Genomic DNA, 24,311 nt, shown 5'->3' with positions numbered 1-24,311 from the left:
GTATGAAAATGGTTCAATGAAACTCTTCCAAACACTTAACTGTTAATTGCAGAGTAACCATGTAGATGTAGATGTAATATCAGTCATAGAAGACTTTTACCTGCCCCCCCCCCCCCTCCCCCCCCCCCACCCCCAAAAAAAGGGTATGATTAGGCAGGCCCCTAAGTATGATTATAAATTTCACTGCTGCATATGGGCATTTCATGGGTTACTTGGCTGAATAAATGTTCCATCAAGCATTTTGAGTTTTCCATAGGAAAGTCAATCACATGTGCAACTGCTCAAGAACTCACTTCACACATACTTAAAGGAATGTAATACTTTTTTGTCATTCTAACTGCACAATCTGTAATCTATGAAAGAAATAAAATAAATATGAAAAACTAACCTAAAAATCTGGTCTTTTTTAAACATGTAATCCTTTAAGATGTACCAAAGACAAATGTACCAGTAAAACATTAATTAACAATTTAAATGGCTGGTCTTCTGGGCCTGAAGTTTTTCTAAGTGGCTAGTCCTCAATGTTATGTTTTGAATGAGAGGCTAACAATCCATGATTTATGAAATTCATCACACATTCTCACATGTAAAGGGAAATTTACTTTGAAAGTAATACTTTTCAAATCACCATTTGCAATATTTTTCTGCAACCTGTTACAAATGTGAACAGTTGTGATGTCACACTCATCAAAACAAGGCCCACAAGAAAGATGCATCAAAAGCAGTTTGTTGTTACAAAGTAATGCATAGTCTTTGACACATTTTGCTGTCAGCAGGCACTTGTGTGTGCACTGTGTTTTGTTGTTGAAAATGGCGCATTTTTTTGCAACTAAAGTTTTATTTTGGTGTTATTCTCTCATTTACATTTTACTGTTGCACCATTATTCTGCAATAAAACTTTTTGTATGAGTTCTCTGTTCTTACCTGTCAAAATCAGAAAAATTTAACTGAAAACTAAAATAATGGAAAGCTCCCAGAAGTCTACAAGATAACCAGAGTTTTTCCCAGATTTCTCCCTGAGAAAAAAATTCCTACATTTTTCATGGATTTCCTGGTTGTCCTGGGGCATATACACCCTGCAAATGCTAACTTAGCCAGCACTATCACTGGATATCTCCCCATTTTAGAATGTTGGGAGCACTATGAGCTGTTCCCTCCAACCAGCATGGGATTTCGACAATCTACCGCACCAACTGAACAGTATCTGGCACGACATCCCTCAGCCATCGAACAATTCTATCAATCAATGTCAAGCCAAATAACTACTTGTATTAGGGCCAGAGGTGGACCATCACATTACTGGCATGCTCTTTCTCTTGAATAAATCATCCAATATTTCTGAATTGCAATCATTTGTTTGTCTATATATGTATATCACATCTACCGATTCCCATCCCATACAGATAATTTCTCCATGGTGCACCATCTTTTTGCCTTAGAGAGTATGTTTCGCAGGCAGCTCATTACACTGTTGAGCATACTGACAAGTGCCCCTTATGAAGTTCCTTGTCAATGATTAACCAAAGATTTGAAAAAAACAGTAACATTCTCAATATAAACCTGAGACGAGAAACACTATCCATCACTCAGCCTTAGTGCAGCACAGAAAGGAGTGAGGTATTCAGGCACAAAAGTCTTTGACCAACTACAGAGTGATGTAAAGAATGCAATTGACACTAAAATTAACTTGAAACACAAACTGAAGTCATATCCAAATGAAAATTACTTCTGTTTTACAGAATAATTTCTGAAGGTGTTTAGTTTGATGTGTGTGTGTGTGTGTGTGTGTGTGTGTGTGTGTGTGTGTGTCTTCTTGCAACAAGAGTGTGTGTGTTTTTAAGAGAGGAAGAGAGAGAGACATTGAACACAGTTAAACATAAAACAGGTGTTATGCATGGAGAAAAATGAGAAAAGAAAGCCTTACTAAATTGTGTACCTAGTCCGTATGTTGTCAAATCCAAATGACATGCAAATATCTAACTGACTAAAGGATGACAGGACTATTGGGCATGGGGATTTTTGTGTAATGTTTTTGCATGGTCTATATTGAAAGAAGTAACTTAATGTAGTTTATGGTGATGGGAAGAAGAATGGTCTGGAGAAACACAAAGAAGACAACAAGGGAGCAATGAAAGAGGTGTTGTATAAGTTGTATGTAGGAAGTTGTTTTGAAGTAAGTACAGTAACATCTTCATAATCCAATAATTAATATGTATATTGGTCTTTTTACATACATAGCTGTTTCACTATACTTCAATTATCATTTACTTACAAATTTGTTAATTTAATAAGAGTATATTGAGGAGCACTATGTATAAAACATGTAGAGTTCTATGACTGGAGAGTTTTGATAATATTTCTATGTACTATTGGATTAAAAGTAAAAATAAATCCCTATTGTATGTAAAAGAGAAAAAAGTGAGAGAGAGAGAGAGAGAGAGAGAGAGAGAGAGAGAGAGACTGAAAATAGCTTATAGATCACTGGATTGGTTGTTACATAAGGATGATAGTTTAGATTTCAAAATAGATGAGCATTCTGTTTAACTGTGTTTTAGTAAAACACATATTTCTCACATACACTTATAATCAAATTCACAATCTACACTCACTGGCTTTATTTAAAACTTATAATGCACAGTGCAACTTGTGGAAAGTATAGAATGTTGCCTAACTGTTGACACACTTACTTGGTGATAAGTCGGATGATACCATTTCTGATACAAAGTCACTGAGAGAAGAGTATGATGAGCTTGTGCTCTCAGCTCCTTCTGAATCAGAACCACTTTCATCTGAAACAAACAGTTTTAGCACATATGAGACAGGACTAAACTATCACATAATACAGTTTTTATGTTGTTGTTTTTTTTTCCTTATGTCGTGTTATCTCTGAGAATAATATTAGATAATATTTCAATAAAATTAATTGTAGTATAATAACAAGTTGTTTCTACAGCTGCTTATGAAAGCCAACAAATTCACTATAACACTCAAACTGGAAATGAAGTGGATGAACCAACTTTGCAAGCACACATCCAAAAAGTAAAATAGTGCATAATAGTACAAGCAATGTTTGCTATGTACATATTGCACCCTTCAAAAATTATTATGGGAAACATAAAATGATCTGCAAGTATGAATGAATGATCATACATATGTGAAAAGCCAGGCCTAACAGAAAAGATGAAACTTACAGGTTAGTGTTTTTTTAAGACTTTAACAGATGAATGTTTCCCTCCTTCAGCCTTCTTCTGTGGTGCAATAACCCTCCACATACACAAAAAGATGAAATCAGCTGGCGATGCTTCCTCCTGATCAATAATGTACTGCAGCACTACCACAATTGTCTTGAACCCTTCTGAATTTGGGATGGGATTCTCCTGTCACCTAAGTTTATCTCCTCCTGTTGTATTACTTACCCATACATCACAGTTTCTACAATATCATTGCATGTTAGTTCATCAACTTCATCAGTTGCTGTCCATTCTGTAAGGTCATCTGCATCAACATCCTGACAGTCTGGTACAATTTTGAGCAATAAAAATACCATCACTTCCATCTCCGGTTTCAGTTTCACACATGAATTCAAAGTTAAAACGTCCATCTTCATGATTTAAAAGAATTTTCCAGGACCTTAAAAGTGATATGTTCAGAATCTCTTCCCATACTTTCACCGACCACCTTAGGGACATCTAGCCAGTTAATCCTCTCCAGAATGGTTACACAGTCTTCATTATTATCAATTGCTGATATCAGCAAACTAGTATGACGGCAGTGATACTACTAATTTAGCATTTCAAGAATGCCCTGGTACACTGGCTGACAAAGAGCTGTCACATTTGGTGGTAAAAATAATGCTTTGATATCTCCACCTCTGAGTTTGTCACTGGCAGGACATAATAGCACATTATCAAAAAGCAACAGAGCTTTCCCCACTAAACTGTTGTCTTTCAAGTGTTTCTTTACAGCTAGTATAAAATATTTCTGAATTCACCCATGCTTTCTTTTGGTGAATGAACCATAGGGGCAGTGATTCCTGATTTTTCAGGTTTTTGAAAGCTCTAGGTTTTGCGATTTCCCTGTTAATGTAAGCTTAAGCATGTGGTTGCCTGTTGCATTATTACAAGCCAATATGGTAGCTTGTTTCTTACTTTTCTCGTATCTGGGTGCTGCAGCATCCTTTTTTTAAGCAAGCCTTCTCATAGGGAGCATCTTATAATTTAAACTAGTCTCATTTCAGTTGTACATTTGTTTGCCATAAATTCCCCTTAGTCAATTAACTTTAAAAGACAGTCTTTAAAGAATAACATAGCCTTTTTGTCAGTAGTTAATGTTAACTATTTTTTCCACGGAGCCAATCATCCATCACTGGCAGTAAATTCTGAATTTTCTCCTTCTATTTGGCACTGAAACTGCAATGTTTTTTTCTGCAATGTTGGACCAGTAATGAGCACATCTTTTCCTCTAAAATATTCATGCCACAAAAATAAAGCTCCTTTATGCTTACCTTTCAACATTGTCTTCCTTATTTTTATTCACTTCCACTACTTTGGGAAGCACACAATATCTCAATTTGTGCAATATTTTTCTTGCAGTCTCAAACAGTGCTTTTTCCTACCCCTAACTCCAAAGAAAAAGTTTTGGGTTCTACCCCAGAAACTGGTCTCATTACGGTACATAGTTCATGATTCACAGTCACAACAATTTTTTTGTTTATTACCCATTTTGGACTCTTTAATTAAAACACAAAGGCCACACAAAACAGCAATTTAACAATATACAGACTCTCAATGTCTGATTAGCAAAAACGAAACAAAGAACACAGGGTTGCCTACAGAGCCACTCTCCAAGTGTGTTAAATGTTGTTTGTGAGTGCTGGTAGATGTCTTCCATGTATCGTTTGTTCAAGAAGGGTTCTGGTAATTTATTCAGTATCAATAAAATCTTACAACTGTGATTTCAGATGTGGTACAATCATGAAAGATGCACAAAACATTTTGAAAGGCCACATAGTATTGTATCTGGTGCCACTTGCTAAAGCTTTGGGAAATTACAGCATGTATAATAAATTAATCTTCATTTTATCATGGAAAAGTATTATTATGATATTAACCCTTTAACTGTGCTGGATGAGTTATCACACGTGCTCTGAACGTGTTTACGCGCATCACCAGTCCTTCTACCTGGTACTCTGAATGTGTCTATGCATTCAGAGTACCAGGTAGAAGGCCAGGTGGCATGCATAAACACGTTCAGAGCACACAGGGACAGGTACAACCACGTGTGCACGCATGTGCAAGTGAGTACATGTTTGTTGGAATTAAGCAAGATGGAATTATTCATTATTCACAATTAATGTTTTGCCACAGCAAAAAATATTTTTGTCATTTCAGACCTAAAGTTGGTTTATTTCTCACATTTGGCATTATACTTCTGTTAAACTAAGTTTTCTGAATCAGATAATGCATTTGTTTGTTCAAATAAGTCACTAATTAAGAAACTGACTAAATTAGAGAAATTATTAACTTAGGAATTTTACACAAAACCCAGTAAATCGCCACTTTGTTTTCAAATTGACTGTTCAAAATAGTTCAAATAGCTCTGAGCACTATGGGACTTAACTTCTGATGTCACCAGTCTCCTAGATCTTAGAACTACTTAAACCTAACTAACCTACGGACATCACACACGTCCATGCCCGAGGCAGGATTCGAACCTGTGACCGCACCGGTCGCGCAGTTCCAGACTGTAACACCTAGAACTGCTCGTCCAAAATTGACTGTACATTGGACTTTAATACTTTTCTAATTATCTACCATACAATTAAACCAAACAATGGTTGGGGTAAGATCAACATTACTGCTATATCTGATGCCAGCAGTATTATAAACTAAAACATAATTACCAGTTTTACAAAATATCCATACAAATGTCTTCATACTCTCCCTCCAGACAACTGAGTCCTCAGGCAGCTGGAATTCACTGAGTTAACATCTCGTGTCAGCATCTGCTCTTTTATGTAAAGAGTTTGTACTTAGCTCCTGACTGATTAACTTCTTAATGTCAGAGTTCACAGGTAGAATTCAGTCCAGCAGCATCTCCGCATCATTTCTCATGTTAAACATGTGGTTTCTGTCTCACTGAGAGTCCACAGTCGGAAACTGTCACTTGCCTTTGCCTAATTATCAATTGGTCATCATCTCTAAGATAAAGTCTCTCTAGTTTATTTTATTAATTTTTCCATGTCAACAACACGAACATCAGCATATTGCTAATGGTTATCAGAAAATCTATTGTGTTCAAAGACTGTATAATCAAAACCAACTTTGTGATTGTTGGAATAGATACAATCAATAGCTGCTTACAATAAGTAATCTTTATTCATGACAGACTGGAGAGACTGTTTTGGCTTAGTTGGCGTTTTCAAGTATGTCTAGATTGATAAGATGTCCATATTGAATCATTAGTGGACTGTTTTGTAACTGTCACTGCTTTATTAAGATCATAAATGGTGTCAAGATGTTGAAATCAAATGTTAGTTGTGATGTGACAGCAGTTTGACAATTCTATTCATACAATGCTGTATTCATCCATCAGAACTCACTCATGAAAGTGCACTGTAAAAATCTTGAAACTGTCCAAATGTTCCATAGTTTATTGGAAATGTCTACCTGTGACTAGTGTTCTATGATATCTTATAGACTTGGTGGAGATTGTTTTTCTGTGAGTGATAATAAATGTGAAAACCAGTCAAATTAACTAAAAACTGCATTGTGTAAACAGTTAAGTAATCATTATAAAACCAGATTACAGCAAGATGACAGATATCTGACTACTTACTACTGAGGGCAATCAAAGAATCACAGGTAAGGCATGTTCCAGCATGGTACGAGGAGAGACCTACAGATGGTACTTCATGAACTACAATTTCTGCTCTGATTGTATATGACGCTATGGGAAAATGTGACCATTATTACAGATTTGTTAACCAGGAACTTTAATTTACCACTCATCATTCCCTCAAGAAGAATAATTAGTTATGAAGATTTGTTTGGCCTCTAAGATATCAACCATTCAGCTGTGGAGGAGGCCTTGCTTGTGTCTATCAAGGGCACACAACATAGTCAGCTGCAGGTTATGGCTCATGCCAGCACCAATGATGCCCGCCACTTGGGTTCTGAGGCCATCCTCATTTCTTTCGAGTGGCTCATTGAAGCAGTAAAGACCATATGGTGCAAGCAGAGCTTACAACCTGTAGTATCATAAACAGAATTTATCTAGGGTCTCAACTCAGTCAGTTCTGTAACGGTATTGGCTGCAGATTTATGGACCTGTGTTATGGGGTGAAGAACTGTAGGAGTTCCCTACAATACAGGAGCACAGGATGCACTGCACAGAAGAAGCAGCTACTCAGGTAGCAGAGTACTTGTGAAATGCACATGGTAGTTCTTTAAGCTAAGTGCATTTTTGGCATCCTCTGATGAACACAGGTCAGCCAATTAATGCAGAACAAAATCAGATCGCAAAGCTCAAATGTCACGATATTAACAGTAAATTGCTGATATATTCATACCGAAATCACTGCATTTACCACTGGATCAGACCCAAAGTACAATGTTCCAAAATATTTAATGAGGTATGAAACATATAATGAAGAGACAGGTTAGATGTCACAGGAAGGGGAGTATTCACTGCTGTCAATAAAAATATTATCTACCGAGGTCAAAATTGAGTCTGACTGCGAAGTTACCTGGGTGTGAGTCACCAAACTAGGTGAATTTGAGTTGAAATTTTAGAAATCATTCTGTGACTGGAGCACAGCGATCAGTATAAAATGCTAAACATCAAATAAAAACAGTCTCAATCATATTTTCAGACATTTTATTTGTTAGCAACTGGTTTTGTCCTTTCCTCAGACCTTCTTCAGACTTTTTACCACCATTATGGCTGCTGGTGGCGACAGATGGAGAGAGATCCATAGAATTACGGTTGTCACTTCTACTGATTTCACTCTGTCTGCCGAGACCAGCAGCCAAAGTAGTGGTAAAAAGCCTGAAGATCATTTGAGGAAAGGGCTGAAATCAGTTGCTAACAAATAAAACATCTGCAAATGCAATCAGGACTGTTTCTATTTAACTTTTAGAACTCAAATTAGTCATGAGATATTTTTATTGGCCACCCAATGCTGCAGCAAAAGCTGTATACTCATTCAAAGAAAGCCAACTGCCAATAACATTGGCAGCACCTGAATCACATAATATTAGCTGGAGGCATTTTTAACCTACCGAATATACACTGGGAAGACTATCGATTAACTTCAGGTGTGAAAGACAGACAGTCTTGTGAAGTAGTTTTGGGCATTTTCTTTGAAAGCTGTAGACTCATTCAAAGAAAGCCAACTGTCAATAACATTGGCAGCACCTGAATCACATAATATTAGCTGGAGGCATTTTTAACCTACCGAATATACACTGGGAAGTCTATCGATTAATTTCAGGTGTGAAAGACAGACAGTCTTGTGAAGTAGTTTTGGGCATTTTCTTTGAAAGCTATCTTGAGCAGCTAGTTCAACAATACATATGAAAAGTATATTTTAGACCTGGTAGCTACAAACAGGCCTGAACTTATTTGCCAGTGACAGTATAGAGACAGGACAAATCAATCAAGAACAGGAGAGTATTTATGTTGGAAAGAGCATAAGCAGTTATTACTTAGACAATGAATAAGCATCATTTAATACTTCCAAAATGATGGGCACAGAGGACTTACATGCAAAGTTTAAATGGACTGTGAATCATGCTCTGGAGATGTATGTGCTGTGTAAGTGGATTAAGGAGGGAAAAGACCCACAGTGGTTTACTAACAAAATTATTAAAATGCTCAGGAGACAGAGATTGTTGCTCTCTTGCTTAAAAAAATAATGCAGAAATGTTGAGAAACAAAAGTTAACAGAAATCTGCACACCTATAAAAAGATCAATGTGCAAAGCATACAATAACTTCCACCTTCATACATTAGTAAAATATCTTTCTGAGAACTTGAGAACATCCTGGTCCTATGTAAAATCACTAAGCAAGTGGTAGGCTTCAGTTCAGCCACTCATCAATCAGTCTGGTGTGGCAATACAAGCCAAAGTTTTAAATTCTGCATTTAAGAAATCATTCACACAGGAGGACTGTACTGATACACCACCGTTTGACCGCCACACAGACTCCAACATGGAGGGGACAGAAATAGATGTGCATGGCACTGAGAACTGAATGAAAGAGTTAAAAACAAATAAGACACCAGATCCAGATCAGATTTCAGTTTGGTTCTACAGGGAGGGCTCTTACACTCTAGCCAAAAAATTTCTCACTCAGTCCCAAGCAATAGTAGAATTCCTTAATATATTAATATCCTTAATGTCAGTTTCCAGCAGAAGTCTTCTTTTTTTAAATGTGCATGGATTCAGAAAGTATCAGTCATGTGAAAATTCAGCTCACCCCCTTCTCGCCCAGTATATTGTGAACCATGGATGAAGCACAGTATGCAGAATCCATATTCCTATACATCCAGAAAGTTTTTGACCCAGCACCACACTAAAGACTATTAATAAAGTTTTGAGCACATTAAAAGTTCACAGATATGTGAGTGGCATGAAGAAATTCTAAGTAATAAAACACAGTACAGTGCCCAGCACAGTACAACAACATGGTTTTAGAAAGTCTAAATCTACACAGACAGCAATTTTCGAATTCTTAGACTGCATTTTAAAATCCCTTGATCAACATAAATTAGCTGCAGGTATTTTTCTAGATCTATCAAAAGCCTTTGACGTCCTGGACCATAACATTCTACTTGACAAATTAGAAAGACGAGGAGTAAGAGGTGTAGCACGTAGGTGGTTGTGTTCATATCTAAAAAACCACAGGCAGAAGGTACCACTTCAGTATGAATTCATCAAAATGAATAAAACAAGAAACAACTCCTTTCTTTCTAGAGAATTACAATACAATATGGTGTACCACAGGGCTCAATCTCAGGTCCACTACTCTTCTTGATTTATGTGGACTACTTAGTTGAATATATGAGTCCTACAAAAACTATCCTGTTTGTCGATGACACCAGCATATTGCTCACTGGATCCAATCCAGAAACTTTGCGGTCCACAGCAGAAAGTTTTATGAAAAGACTTTCTGAGTGGTTCACAAAAAACAAACTCATTATAAATACTGGAAAAAAACTGTGTGTGTCGATTTTCATTTAATTCCTCCAGCTAATCAAATGTCTATTCAAGTCCAATTAAACAATGATACCCTAGAAAATGTAAGTGTCACAAAACTCTTGGGTCTTTGGGTTCAGCAAGACTTAAAGTGGGACACACACATAAATAACTTGTATAGAAAACTATCATCTGTGTGCTATGGCCTAAGAATTTTAAAGACTACAATAAGCAAAACAACAGTACTGCAGGCATACTATGCACAGTTCCACTCACTGATCCGATATGGGATCATTTTCTGGGGATACTCAGCTCATAGTGTAAAGGTTTTTAGGAAGCAAAAAATACCTTTAAGAATAATTTGTGGCCTTAAAAAGATGGGGTTCTGTAAATCCCATTTTACTGAGCTTGGTGTTCTAAATGTTCCAAGTTTATTAATTTATGAAACTATCTTGTTCACAAGGGACTACCTCCTGAAAACAAACAAACTGCTACAGAACAAAAGTGTACACAACTATAGTACCAGAAGGGAATCAAATATGCATAAAAAATATCACAGAACAACCACCTATCAGAGGAGCATAATTAACATTGGTGTAAAACTACACAATAAGATATCAGAGGAAATAAAAAAAATACTACTCATCCAACATTTAAAGCTAAACTAAAGGCATTTCTAATAAAGCACTGTTTCTATTCTGTCAGAGAATTTCTGAATAAGTAACAAAATTAATTTTAGTAGGTACCTAATTATAATTGCTAATAATATGTATTATTGTAACTTATCTTTGACCTGTCCAATATCAATTGTACTATTTGTGCTATATGAGAAAACTGGGCCAATAAAAACTCAAATCAAATCAAATCAAAAGAGTGTTCATTGGAGACAATGGTATCGTCATGGGTCCCACAGGGAATAGATGTTTTATTTGGTATGACGAATGGCAGCTTTTTCTAAATGTGGAAAAATATAAGTTAATGCATACGAGTTGGGAAAACATCCTGTAATGTTTGAATACAACATAAGGAGGGTGGTGCTTGACACACTCACATAGATTAAATATCGATGCATAACACTGCAAAGAAACATGAAGGCTGATTACAGGGAAGACAAATGTTCACCTCTGGTTAATTGGCAGAATTTTAGGGAAGTGTAGCTCATCTATAAATGAGACTACATATACAACACTTGTGTGACCCATTTTCGAGTACTGCTAATGTGTTCGGATGCTCATTAGGTCACATTAAAGGAAAAATCCAAATAATTCATAGGTGTGCTGCTACATTCATTACTAATAGGTTGCATCAACACGTAATTATTATGAAAATGCTCCATGAACTCAAATGGGAATCCCTGAAGGGTAGACAAAATTCTTTCTCCACAACATTTGAAAAAGTTTAGAGAACCAACATTTGTGACTGACTGCAGAAAGAATCTACAGCCACTAATGTACAACTTCTGTAAGGAGTGTGAAAACAAGGTAAAAGAAATTAGGGCTCATATGGAAACATGTAGACAGTCATTTTTTGCTTGCTCCATTTGCAAATTTAACTAGAAAGGAAATGAATAGCAGTGGTACAAGCTACTCTCCATCATGCACTGTGTGGTGGCTTGTGGAGCATGTAGGTAGATATAGAAGTAAATACAACCCCACCATCATGATTTAGCAATTTTAACAATGTAGACACAAGAAGGAAAAAGATCAATTATTATGAAATAATTGTGTGTCAACAACCCCCAACAGAAATACTAGGCAGTGCTGAGTAAACTGGTCACTGATGACAGCTGCAGTAATTTCAGAACAAGATTCTGCAATTATTTGAGTAATGTTTGGGAATAATATGTGAAGAGAGCCACTGTTCACTTTAGCTGTCACTAGCTACTAAGCCTCTTTAAAGAGGCCCTGCAATCACATTACATGAAAGTCACCTAGAAACATTTATGAGACCAATGTTTTTCAATCCAACAGTGATTTGGATTCCCTGCCTAGCACAGATGTGGACATGGTAGAGGTACTAAGGCTGTTAGCAGCGGCTGCAGGCTGCTGCCATAAATGGAGCCACTGACAAGATATGAGTGTCAAGTGGCACCAGCTGGTAGCGACCGTTTGGCACTGAGCCTGTTTCCAGGCTCATGGCTCCCCTCACTACTTGCTGTATTTGTAGCTGTTCATATCACACCACTGTGCAGCCAAGTTGATTTAGCTTGTTTCTGGTCTCAAATGGTTAATAATTTGTAATTGTTGTACTGATACATCAACTATGCTATGTCTCAGACTTGTTAGTGTTTCGCTCACTTCATGAACTCAGTCCACTACAGGCTTATAGGAATGTGTGTTTGTTTCTCAGTGGTTCGGTGTACCCAGCAGACCAAGTGGCGATACACATGTTTCTACCTACACCACACGTGATAAAAAACAGGAAATGAGGAATTTTTCGCCGTACCGTTTCGTTTAGTGAACAACGGATCCTGAATTTGTCAAGTTGTGGTAGCAGCAGTAGCAGCAGGAACTGCACACATTGCTGTTACAGTCTCTACAGAATCAACAACAGGAAGCAGCTGCTGTTTCTGCACCTCTCCTTCTACCATTAACTTCTTTTGATGAGGTAAGTGAGAGTTGGGCGATCTGTTTACAGTGTTTTGAACTGCACAGCACAGCAAATCAAACTTATGATCCTGCATGCCACATTGTACTGTTACTGTGATCTAGTAGTAAATTGTATGAAAGGGTGCAAAAATTACACACAGTCTCGGATCCCAGAACTTTGAAGTTTCCTGAAGTTTGAAGTTTGCTGACTGAATACTACAGTCACCAAATGCATTTCATTGCAGCTAGGTTCAAGCTGAATCGCTGTGTTAAGCAAAGAAAGGCATGGGCTGCTGATTTATAAGGTGCTTAGAAGTGTGATTTTTCCTCCCACAAGTGTGACACATCTTACACAGATTTGTTAATTTGGAACTTTATAATCTGCCAGGCCCCAGATCATGAGGGTAGTGTAAAGGTTTTAGAAACTTCACATTCAACTTCAATGGTACGCTAAAAATTGCTAAGGCGTACAAAGTTACTGCCTTGGCACAAGCTCTTATTGAAGATTGTTATGGTTTTGACATTGATAGGAATATTAATTGTCATCACACCCATTGATCACCTGATGACTCCCAGTCAAGGTCATCATCTAAGTGTCAAGTAATCAGGTGACACAGGCTTCAGTAGCTAATCACATTTGCACTTGTCATTCAACTAATGACTCTCAGTCAAAGTCATCATCTGGTTGACCAAACTCTTGTGCACCTAGTGCCAATATATTCAGTAGTTGAAAGCGATTTGTTCACCATCAATGTCTCCCAAAACAAGCAGTGGCTCCTGACAAAGTTTCCTCTCCGTCATTGTATGAGAACTCCAGCACAAGCCATGCTGTCAAATCATATCCAGAGTGTGGCCTTCACCATCAACAGTATCACTGCCTGTACTGCAACATCATCTGTTTTGTTTGTCGTCAGCCTGAACACCTTGCGAGTGTCTGCTTCAGCAAGCAGGTGTCAACTTTGGCTGCTAGCAAGCTGCATGCTATCCTGCCACTGCCAGGGACAATAGCAGATGGGATGCAGCATATCATGTCGCAACTGGATGTCCGTAGGGTGATGGCAGACTTCCAGCTGGACACCAGCTTAGCTGTGTCCCTAATTAACGGGGATACTTCCTGGCACATTGGCTCCCTGCCACTGTGTGGATCGCCACACAATGTTTTGACGTACAGCAGCCAGTTGGTCCTACTGCAGGATCAAATCAGGATACAAGCTAAGTACAAAAACTTAGCTCAGCAATTAACCTTGCTTGTAGTTAATGGATGACTACTAACATTTATTAGGCAGGCAACGTTCCAACCGGTCGAACAATTAACACTGGCCACAGGTGCACCTGACTGTGGTGTTGGTCCCATCCAGTCACATAAATTTGTTAACAGCATGAAAAACCTATTGCATTTGCAAGGTGTTGAACTCAGCACAGCGTTTTAGCTTACAGCCCCATCCTGACACCCAACCCCTTTCAAATTTCCCATATGTAGTGCAGATGTCAACATCCTCCAGGGTTAAGGCCTGTGCCTTATCTACTATCTTTGCTATAGAAGGGGGCCCAGCTACATTGGTTGCTGACAATGGCCCACAATTTGTGGCTTAGGAATTTTAGAATTTTGTTGACAATGACCACAATGTATGGCTTTGGCATTCCAGGATTTCTGAAGGCGAAATTGTTTTGAGCACCTGACCACCTCCCTGTTTCACTCAGCATCAAATTCAGAAACCAAGCGGCTGGTCAGAATGTTCAAATTGTAAATCGAAAAAAACTTTGAAATTGGCGAAGTCAATGGATGAACTCACCAGCTGCCTGGCCATGTATTGATCCACCCTTGTCAACGGACATAGCCCCGCCAAGATTCTGCTTGAGTGACAACCATGTACATTGTTTGACCTCCTGCATTCCCAGTGTAGGCTCCATGCCTCCCACACCACTCTGTATTATCATGCTGTCTCTCATGATGGGAGCCGTATGTTTAGCCAAAATACCAAGTGGACCCAGGGTATCATGTTTTTCAATAGGGGCAACAGATGTTCAAGGTGGTGATTGGCCAGGAGCACCTGGTCCATCACTGCAATCAACTCCGCCCACAGTTTGACATGCCACATCTGAATCCTCCTTAGGCACTGATGGGGCAGCACTGGTGGACTCGTCCCAAAACTAAACCAGCCTCTGGACCTCCTCTTTCCCCTTCTGCCCTTTGCGCCAGTGCATTTATGGGAAGCAGGTATTGAGAAGCAACAGGAGCAATGGCATGGAGTTGCCACCAAGATAAGCTAATCACATGGTGCCACCCACTAGCAACTGTTTGCTGCTGAGCCTGTGGCCTGGGCTCATAGCATGCCACACCACTTGCTGTACTTTCTAGCTGTCCATAAAGCATCTCTGCACAATTGAGTGGACTTAGTTTGTTTCTAGTCTTGAGTGGTTACTAGTCTGAGACCATCGTACTGCTACACCGACTTCACTACCTCCTGGACTTTCACTGCATGAACTCCATCTGTTGCCGACTTATAGCAACATGTATTCATTTCCTGGTGGTTTGGCTACCCACCAAAGCAAGTGAGGATAAAAAGTTTCTATGTACACCATACAGAGACTCTGTTTAGTTTTGAAGAAATTGTTCCTAGCAATGGACCACCTCTTCCATAATGACAGTGAAGTTGAAGGCTGCACATATCAACAATATTTTTATGAATATGAGGGTGAAACAACAGGTCTTCTCTGACACCCACAATAATTGGGTTTGAATATTCTCAACCCATTCAGGTCTTTATTGGAAATGTAATTGATAGCCCAGTATACTTCATATAAAACTCACTGAAAAACATTCATGATTTATAAGAATATATTTACAGGAGAATTCAGTTTGTTTTTGACATGAAAGTTGGCCATGCACAATATAAGGTGTGTGTTCAAATTTTTTTGCCTACCTCTGCAATAAATGAGTACTATCAAGATAAAACAACTCTTTTATTTATAATTCAGTCTAAAGACTTGATATATACATACATGTGTCCAATAGCTTTGCTACTGCAGTTAATATTTATTCTGCTCCAAACAGTATATTTCACATAAAATCTTAAAACTGTATGGTGCAAGTAAACTAGCTTTTATTTTGTCTCCAAAACATTTATAAACATTTTTCTACATCTGTTATGTATGCAAAAAATAGCTTAATTTGATTTTCCCAACACTAGAATAGTCTTACGACTATAAAATAAAAAATAAGATTCAATATTAAAATTAAACCCTTTGAATTTTTGCAAACTGATATTAATTCAGCACTATCAGTAGACACAATAAAAGAATAATTTGATTCTCTGAAGACAGTCACACACATGTGTGCAAGCGCGCGCGCACACACGCACGCACACACACACACACACACACACACACACACACACACACACACACACACACAGGGTGGTCCATTGATAGTGAGCAGGCCAAATATCTCATGAAATAAGCATCAAACGAAAAAACTACAAAGAACGAAACTCGTCTAGCTTGAAGGGGGAAACCTGAAGGCGCTATGCTTGGCCCTCTACATGGCACTGTCATAAGTCAAACAGATATCAACTGCGTCTTTTTAAATAGGAACCCCCATTTTTTATTACATATTCGTGTAGTACGTAATGAACTAAGAATGTTTTAGTTGGACCACTTTCTTCGCTTTGTGATAGATGGCACTGTAATAATCACAAACATGTAAGTACGTTGTATCACATAACACTCTGCCAGTCATACAGTATTTGCTTCGTTACACATTACCCATGTTAAAATGGACCATTTATCCATTGCGGAAAAAGTCGATATCGTGTTGATGTATGGCTATCGTGATCAAAATGCCCAATGGGCATGAGCTATGTATGCTGGTCGGTATCCTGGACGACATCATCCAAGCGTCTGGACCATTCACCGGATAGTTACATTATTTAAGGAAACAGGAAGTGTTCAGACACATGTGAAAAATCAACCACGACCTGCAACAAATGATGATGCCCAAGTAGGTGTTTTAGCTGCTGTCACGGCTAATCCACAAATCAGTAGCAGACAAATTGCATGAGAATCGGGACTATCAAAAACGTCGGTGTTGAGAATGGTACAGCGACATCGATTGCACCCGTACCATATTTCTATGCACCTGGAATTGCATGGCAATGACTTTGAACATCGTATACAGTTCTGCCACTGGGCACAAGAGAAATTACGGGATGATGACAGATTTTTTGCATGTGTTCTATTTAGTGACGAAGTGTCATTCACCAACAGTCGTAATGTAAATCGGCATAATATGTGCTATTGGGCAACGGAAAATCCACGATGGTTGTGACAAGCAGAACATCAGTGACCTTGGTGGGTTAATGTATGGTGCAGCATTATGGGAGGAAGGATAATTGGCCTCCTTTTATCAATGGCAATCTAAATGGTGCAATGTATGCTGATTTCCTACGTAATGTTCTACAGATGTTACTACAAGATGTGTCACTGCATGATAGAATGACGATGTACTTCCAACATGATGGATGTCTGGCACATAGCTCACGTGCAGTTGAAGTGGTATTGAATAGCATATTTCATGACAGGAGGATTGGTCATCGAAGCACCATACCGTGGCCTGCACATTCACCTGATCTCACATCCCCGGATTTCTTTCTGTGGGGAAGTTGAAGAATATTTGCTATCATGATCCACCGACAAGGCCTGACAACATGCGTCAGCGCATTGTCAATGCATGTGCGAACATTATGGAAGGTGAACTACTTGCTGTTGAAAGGAATGTCGTTACCCGTATTGCCCAATGCAATGAGGTTGACGGACAACATTTTAAGCATTTATTGCATTAATGTGGTATTTACAGATAATCACACTGTAACAGCATGCATTCTCAGAAATGATAAGTTCACAAAGGTACATGTATCACATTGGAACAACCGAAATAAAAATGTTCAAATGTACAGTCCTGGACAAAACGAGCGAGACCCCTCGCCTTTTCATTATGCTGATCCGCACAGCCTTAAAGTCTGCTGCACAGTATAACAAGCAAGGCGACGAAGTGCTACCAACATACCATCACAGGCATGAAACTGACTAACTATCCAAAATTGTCAGACTGTTTTCAATCATATGTAAGGCTATACGAGGGTTGGAACTTATTCACAACTGATACAAAAGAGTTACATGTTTGCACCTGTTACTGTCCTACAAAGTAGTCACCAGCGTTGTGGAGAACCCGTTGCCGTTACTCGCTAATAACAGTATTTTGTTATTTCGATAAACATCCTGAATGATTGTCACGTAAGCGGTGACATAAAGGTAGAAAATTCATATTTTAGAGTCTATGCAATAGAAACTGCTGATAATTTTGCCATTTTCATTGCGAAATTGCCGGCTTATTCTTGTCTGAGGTAATAATAGAGGGCTGTTTGCCTGGGTTGTGTGCTAGGGTAGTGAAAGGTGTTTGCTATTGCAAGGGGGGTCGCGTTTGTTTTTGGTTCTAATCTCGACGGAAGCAGATAGACTGTCAGTAAAGCAATTTTAAGAAATTCTCATGCCCCCAATACGTTTTATTGATACATTTATTCTGTACTGGCACCCTGTTGATGTTAATATGAAACTCTTGTAGAATTTCATACTTGTTACTGCCTTCCTTTTTCCGCTTCTGTGAATAATTGAATTGACTATTGTGTGGCACTGAATGATTTTTAACTGAATTTCGTTATGAATCTTCACGCATTGCTAAATTTGCACACTTTCATGGTAGGTCAGCAATGGTAATCCACTAATGACTAGTCTGAAAGTTGACACAAACCATTTCGCGGCCAAATGCGCAAAATATTTTGCTAATTCATAACGATCTAGGGTACTATGTCTTACTAGATAAGTTGAAATTCATTTTTATTAGTTCAGTTCATACTAATTAGTGTTTCTTCTTTCATTTCTATTTTATATTTATGTGTTGCATTTAACACACTAATCAGCATTAGTATAGTCTTACACATGATTGAAAACAGTCTGACAAAGTTCGGATAGTGTTTCAATTTCACACCTGTGCGTAGTATGTTGGTAGCACTTGGTCGCCTTGCCTGTTATGCCGTGTAGCAGACTTTAAAGCTGTGCAGATCAGCATAACGAACAGGCGAGGGGTCTCGCTCGTTTTGTCCACGACTGTACCTATGTTCTGTATTTTAATTTAAAAAACCTACCTGTTACCAACAGTTCATCTAAAATTGTGAGCCATATGTTTGTGACTATTACAACACGATCTATCACAAAGCGAAAAAAGTGATCCAACTAAAACATTCATATTTCTTTACATGCTACACGTATATGTAATAAAAAATGGGGGTTCCTATTTAAAAAAAACACAGCTGATATCCGTTTGACCTATGGAAGCAACATCTAGCCGGCCAACCATAGCGCCATCTGGTTTCTCCCTTCAAGCTAGACAAGTTTTGTTCTTTGTAGTTTTTCCGTATGATGCTTATTTCGTGAGATATTTGGCCCGGTCATGATCAATGGACCACCCTGTATATATGTACATATACACTCACATTTTTCTGGAAAAACTGATGGTATTGATACCACATACACACAAAGAGAATTCACAAAGACTTTATATCCAGCATAGAAAAGACAGAAGATCAAAAAGTAAAAATTTAGTAACACTGACAAAACGGAAATTAGGGTCATAAAGACAGAAGAGCGCATGCAGAATTACACAGTTGTATTCCATCTCACTCTCTTTCTAGCATATCTCTAATGAGTAAATTTACAAATTTTCAGTTTGCCTACACCAGTCTGCCTTTCTTTTACTGTGGTGCTTCCCAAGATAAAATCTGATTTTGTGAAGATTTTTCTTGTATTTACAGTTTATATTAACAGAGACTTCTTCAAATTCACTGATTTATCTGGTTTCCATGCAATTCATCCTCCTCAGGGGACACCGCCTTAATGTAGCACTGTCTGTGCAGGTGAGGAGACTTGCATGCTGTGGGTCCAGAGGGCTATGCCAGTGGCAGCATAGCTACCAGCAGGGCCACCTATGCCAGACAGGCCAATGGGGAGGAGCCAACATAAGTAGGTCCCACAACAACCTATCGAAAACCTGTCTTGTATCCTTTTCCTATCCCTAGCCCAATCTTTTTCTTTCCCTTCCCATTTCCCCCACTTAACTGATGCTGGTGGTTAAATTATGTATAGGGGTATGGAGGAAATGCCAAGCCCTTATGCCGAACATCTGGCAAATCATCAGTGGCTGAGTGATAAGATGGCAGCCCCACAAAGGCAATTAGAAGTGTTGGGCCAGTCACCCACCCTTCTTAAATAACCTGATTACTGAAACTGAGATGAGAATACAAAACCAGATGGATAAACTTGTAACAACCTTTGGCATGAAAAGGAAAACAAAAATTGGTTTTTGGAATATACGAATCTTGAGGGAGAGTAGCTGAAACAAGTGACAAGGGAAATGAATAACTATGCGCTTCATATCCTGGGATTGAGTGAAGTGAAGTGGGCAGAGTTTCGTGAAATGCAGACATCGGATGGAATTACATTTTTATATTCAGGATGTGAAGAGGAAGAGGAACACTGGGATGGGGTTGGGCTATTTTTGATCAAGGCAGCAAAGGAAAGCTTTCTAGAATGGAAACCTATGGAAACCTGTGTCCAGTAGGATCATGACTGCCACATTTTAGACGAAGGTCTGAAATGTGACGCTCATCCAATGCTATGCCCCCACAGAGACATCAGAGGTTGAGAAGGAGGAGGAGGTCTATTACCTGCTATGACAGACAGTAAGGAAAGTGAGCAAGAAAGACATCCTCATTGTTATGAGAGACAGAAATGCCAAAGTGAGAGATAACAATGATGTTTTGGAACAGATAATGGGGGTACATGGTTTGGGTGAAATGAATGATAATGGGGAAAGATTTAGTGACTTCTGCACAAGCCATGACCTTGTAATAGGAGGGACCTTGTTTCCTCATCAGAGATGTCATAAGGTAACATGTGTGTCTCCAGATCATATTACAGAAAATCAAATTGACCGCATTGCAGTGTCCAGGAAGTTCAGGAGGAGCTTGGAAGATGTGCAGAATAGAAGAGGAGCAGGCACATGTAGTGACCACCATCTTGCTACTGCCAGTTTCCAAATGAAGATTGGGTGTTCCCAGAAAGAAATTCGAGCCAAGGAATAGAAGATTCAACATAGGTAAACTGAAAGATCAACAGATAAGTGAGGGATTCCAGCTGGAACTCCGGAACAGATTCCAGGTGCTGGAACAAGAGATGGCTGAGGATAAGGACATGGAGGAAATGTGGATAGAAGTTAAGAATACTTTTGTGCAAGTGAGTGAGAGACAACATGGCTTTAAAAATCGCCTGTGGAGAGATTGGATGTCTGAACATACCTGGAGGAAGACCACCCATACAAAAGAGGCCAAGGGAAGAGTAAACCAGAGCAGGACCAGGCAAAAAAAAGCAGACACAAGCTGATTATAGAGCAGCAGATAAGGAAGTGAAAAGGAGTGTGAGAAGAGACCACAGAAGATGGATAGATGAACAGACTGATAGAGCAGAGCAGGCAGCATGGAGGAGGGATGTAAAAGAACTATATGATATGACTAAGGTCCTCTCAAAGGAGGAACTGACCAGTAAGGAATAAGAAAGAGGAGATAGTAACTACACGTGAAGAACAATCACATAGGTGGAAGGAACACTTTATGAAAGTTCTAAATAGAGATCTTGAGGGTAAGGTAGAAGAACAAGAACAAATGGAATACAATGATCCTAGGCCCAGTATTGGTGTAAATGCACCCACGAGAGTAGAAATTTGGATAGCACTGAAGCAGATCAAGAATGAGAAGGCACTAGGACCAGATAATAACATCTGAGATGCTTAAAACACACTTGGACACCACTGTCAAGTTATTGTATATCATCTTAAAGAAGAAATGGAGAGAGGAGAAACAGCTAACAGATTGTAAACGAGGTATTATCATGAAAATACCCAAAAAAGGAGATGTTACTAACTGCAACAACTGCTGAGGCATTACCCTATTGTCAGTATCAAGGATCATTCTAAACTGCATTAAGGATTCTGTGTAAGCACAACTCACCTAAGTTTTAGAAAACATCAAAGCTGTGTGGACCTTATCAATACTCTCAGAATCATTCTGGAACAAAGTGCAGAGTGGCAACACACCCTCTACAGTACCTCCATTGACTTTGAAAAGGCTTTTGACCCTGTCAATCGAACAGTCATGTGGGATACACTTGCAAATATGGCATTCCAATGAAGACTATTAACATCATCAATGAGTTGTATGAAGACTATGAGTGCCAAGTACTAACAGAGCCTTTCCAAGATAATTCGGGCATACAACAAGGTTGTATTCTTTTACCAACACTATTTCTTTTGGTATTGGACCACATGATGAAGTGAGTGATGGGGGAACAGAAGAGAGATGTGCGATGGGGGATACGGGATAGGCTCGAAGATCTAGATTTCACAGACATCTGCTTAATGGGATAACAATATCGAGACATCAAAGAGAAACTGACCAGGTTGCAGAGAGAGGCAGAAGTTGTATGCCTCAAGATAAATTTTCACAAAACCAAAAAAAATGTGGATAATTTGACCATCACAAATAGGCTGGCCATTGATGGTGAGGACGTAGAATAGGTCCAATCTTTCTTCTATCTCGGAAGTATAGTAACGACTACAGGAGGTGCTGAGGAGTACGTTCGTAGTCACATCCGCAATGCAAATGGTGTGTTTTTACAACTGTACCATGTTTCGAGAAATAGGAACATTGCAAAGAAGACCAAACTCCAGCTTTTCAATAGCCATGTGAAGGCTATTCTGTTGTTGGGTTGTGAAGTTTGGAAGGTAACTAACCACATCAAAAAGCAGCTACAAGTTTTTATCAACTGCTGTCTCTGAGGTGTTTTAAATGTGAGATGGCCAGATACAATGACAAATGAAGATCTTTGGAGGGAGACAAATCAGCAACCAATCAATATACAAATCAAGGGAAAAAAATGGAACTGGATTGGGTATACATTGAGGAAATATGATGGCCCTGTTGAAAAGGTGGCATTGAATTGGAACCCTCAAGGAGTTAGAAAATGTGGTCATCCCAAACAGACCTGGAAAAGGATGACGGAGAGAGAGAGAAGCTGCAGAGGGTGGGAAAAAATGGAGAGTTGCTAGAAATTGTACCAGGTGGAGGAATTCCTTCACGGCCCTATGTTCCATAGGTAACAACAGGAACTAAGTCAAGTCAAGTAAGTCATGCAGTTCATATTAAGGGATGCTGCTACTCTTAATTATATCAAAAGGTGTTAAGTGGTAAGATGGCTTGATACCAATAGTTAAACATTTTTGAAAAATGAAATATTTCAAAGAAAGTTTTAAACTCTGACAAATATTCTCAAGGGGTACTTACTAAATAGTTGTATAGTACTATCATTGTATTAACTTCTGTAACACTCCTAACCTGTTGGTTGCTCCTGCTGACGTAATGATCGTAATGCCCCACTCAGCGAACTACTCTCATCCCACACACTGAAGTAAATGGGTTCCAGAGTATGTGCATACCACTTGGATTTATCTCCAATAAGAGTAGGATCAAACACCCCAGTGTGCACACGTAAGAATGCAACATTGCTAGGAGTTAGAGACCATTCTGCCAGAAATTCCACAGCCTGAAAATAAATCACCAAGAAAATACAATTAATCAAACAAAATAAACTTCAATTATTCAAACAAAACTAACTTCATACATATGAGATACTTCAATGCTCTTAAGTTCTTGCAGGGAGATAATATGTAGTGAATTGTATCAAAAGGAATATTGAAGCAAGAAAACTAATAAATTATGAGACAGAATTGCTGGTCAGTACCCCCAGGAGGAGAGAGGGAAAGGTTAGGGAAGGACAAAAAGGCAGGTTGGGTCACACAGACCTCAGGATGAGACAGACCATCTGCATATAAACAAGGATATTTTATTGTAACAGGTGTTAGCAAACACACTATTTTAAAGTCTAAAATGTTCTAATCACCTCTGATGCACTTGCATATTTCCAATATGTTGTACTTAAATGATAAGTTGACATATATATGACAATACTGTTAAACACATATATTTACTCTAAAATTATTACAGTAATCATGAAAATCTGAGCCATACAACAGTATAATGTTAAGACATCTTACCTGAGTACGAGCAAAGCGGTTAAGAAAATGTGTTGTTCGAGGCCTGGATCTCAAGAAACTATTAATCTGGAATGCCACAACAGGTCTTGGATAGAGTCTCAGTGTTCTCGTGTGTTCAGCAAAATTTGCTAGAAGATTCTGGGAGTTGAAAAATCTCACCTGCAAAGAAATTAAAAGGATCATTAGAAAATTTTGATTTCAGTGCCTATCACAATAGAAATTGTGTTTATGGGTGATGCAGCACCAACATATATTTAACACTTATGAAAAGGATCAATTGCTGTTCACTGTAAAGGTCACACAT

At 38.6% G+C, this 24,311-nt stretch overlaps 1 protein-coding gene across 18 annotated transcripts in view; it reads right to left on the bottom strand.

The window, feature by feature from the left end:
• The window catches only part of LOC126354708 (MAP kinase-activating death domain protein), a 684,767-nt gene that overhangs the window by 331,785 nt on the left and 328,671 nt on the right, over positions 1-24,311 (bottom strand). For all 18 annotated transcript variants that reach the window (XM_050004532.1, XM_050004534.1, XM_050004547.1 and 15 more), the window contains 3 exons: positions 24,008-24,166; positions 23,289-23,496; positions 2,688-2,789 (listed from right to left, as the gene is read on the bottom strand). In XM_050004532.1, coding sequence (XP_049860489.1) covers positions 2,688-2,789; positions 23,289-23,496; positions 24,008-24,166 — 469 coding nt within the window. The remainder of the gene's footprint in view (positions 1-2,687; positions 2,790-23,288; positions 23,497-24,007; positions 24,167-24,311) is intronic.

This window comes from Schistocerca gregaria, chromosome 3 (assembly GCF_023897955.1).
Source record: "Schistocerca gregaria isolate iqSchGreg1 chromosome 3, iqSchGreg1.2, whole genome shotgun sequence".
Lineage (NCBI taxonomy): Eukaryota > Metazoa > Arthropoda > Insecta > Orthoptera > Acrididae > Schistocerca > Schistocerca gregaria.
Note: the sequence above shows the minus strand (reverse complement) of the source record. Positions and strands in the feature narration are given on the sequence as shown.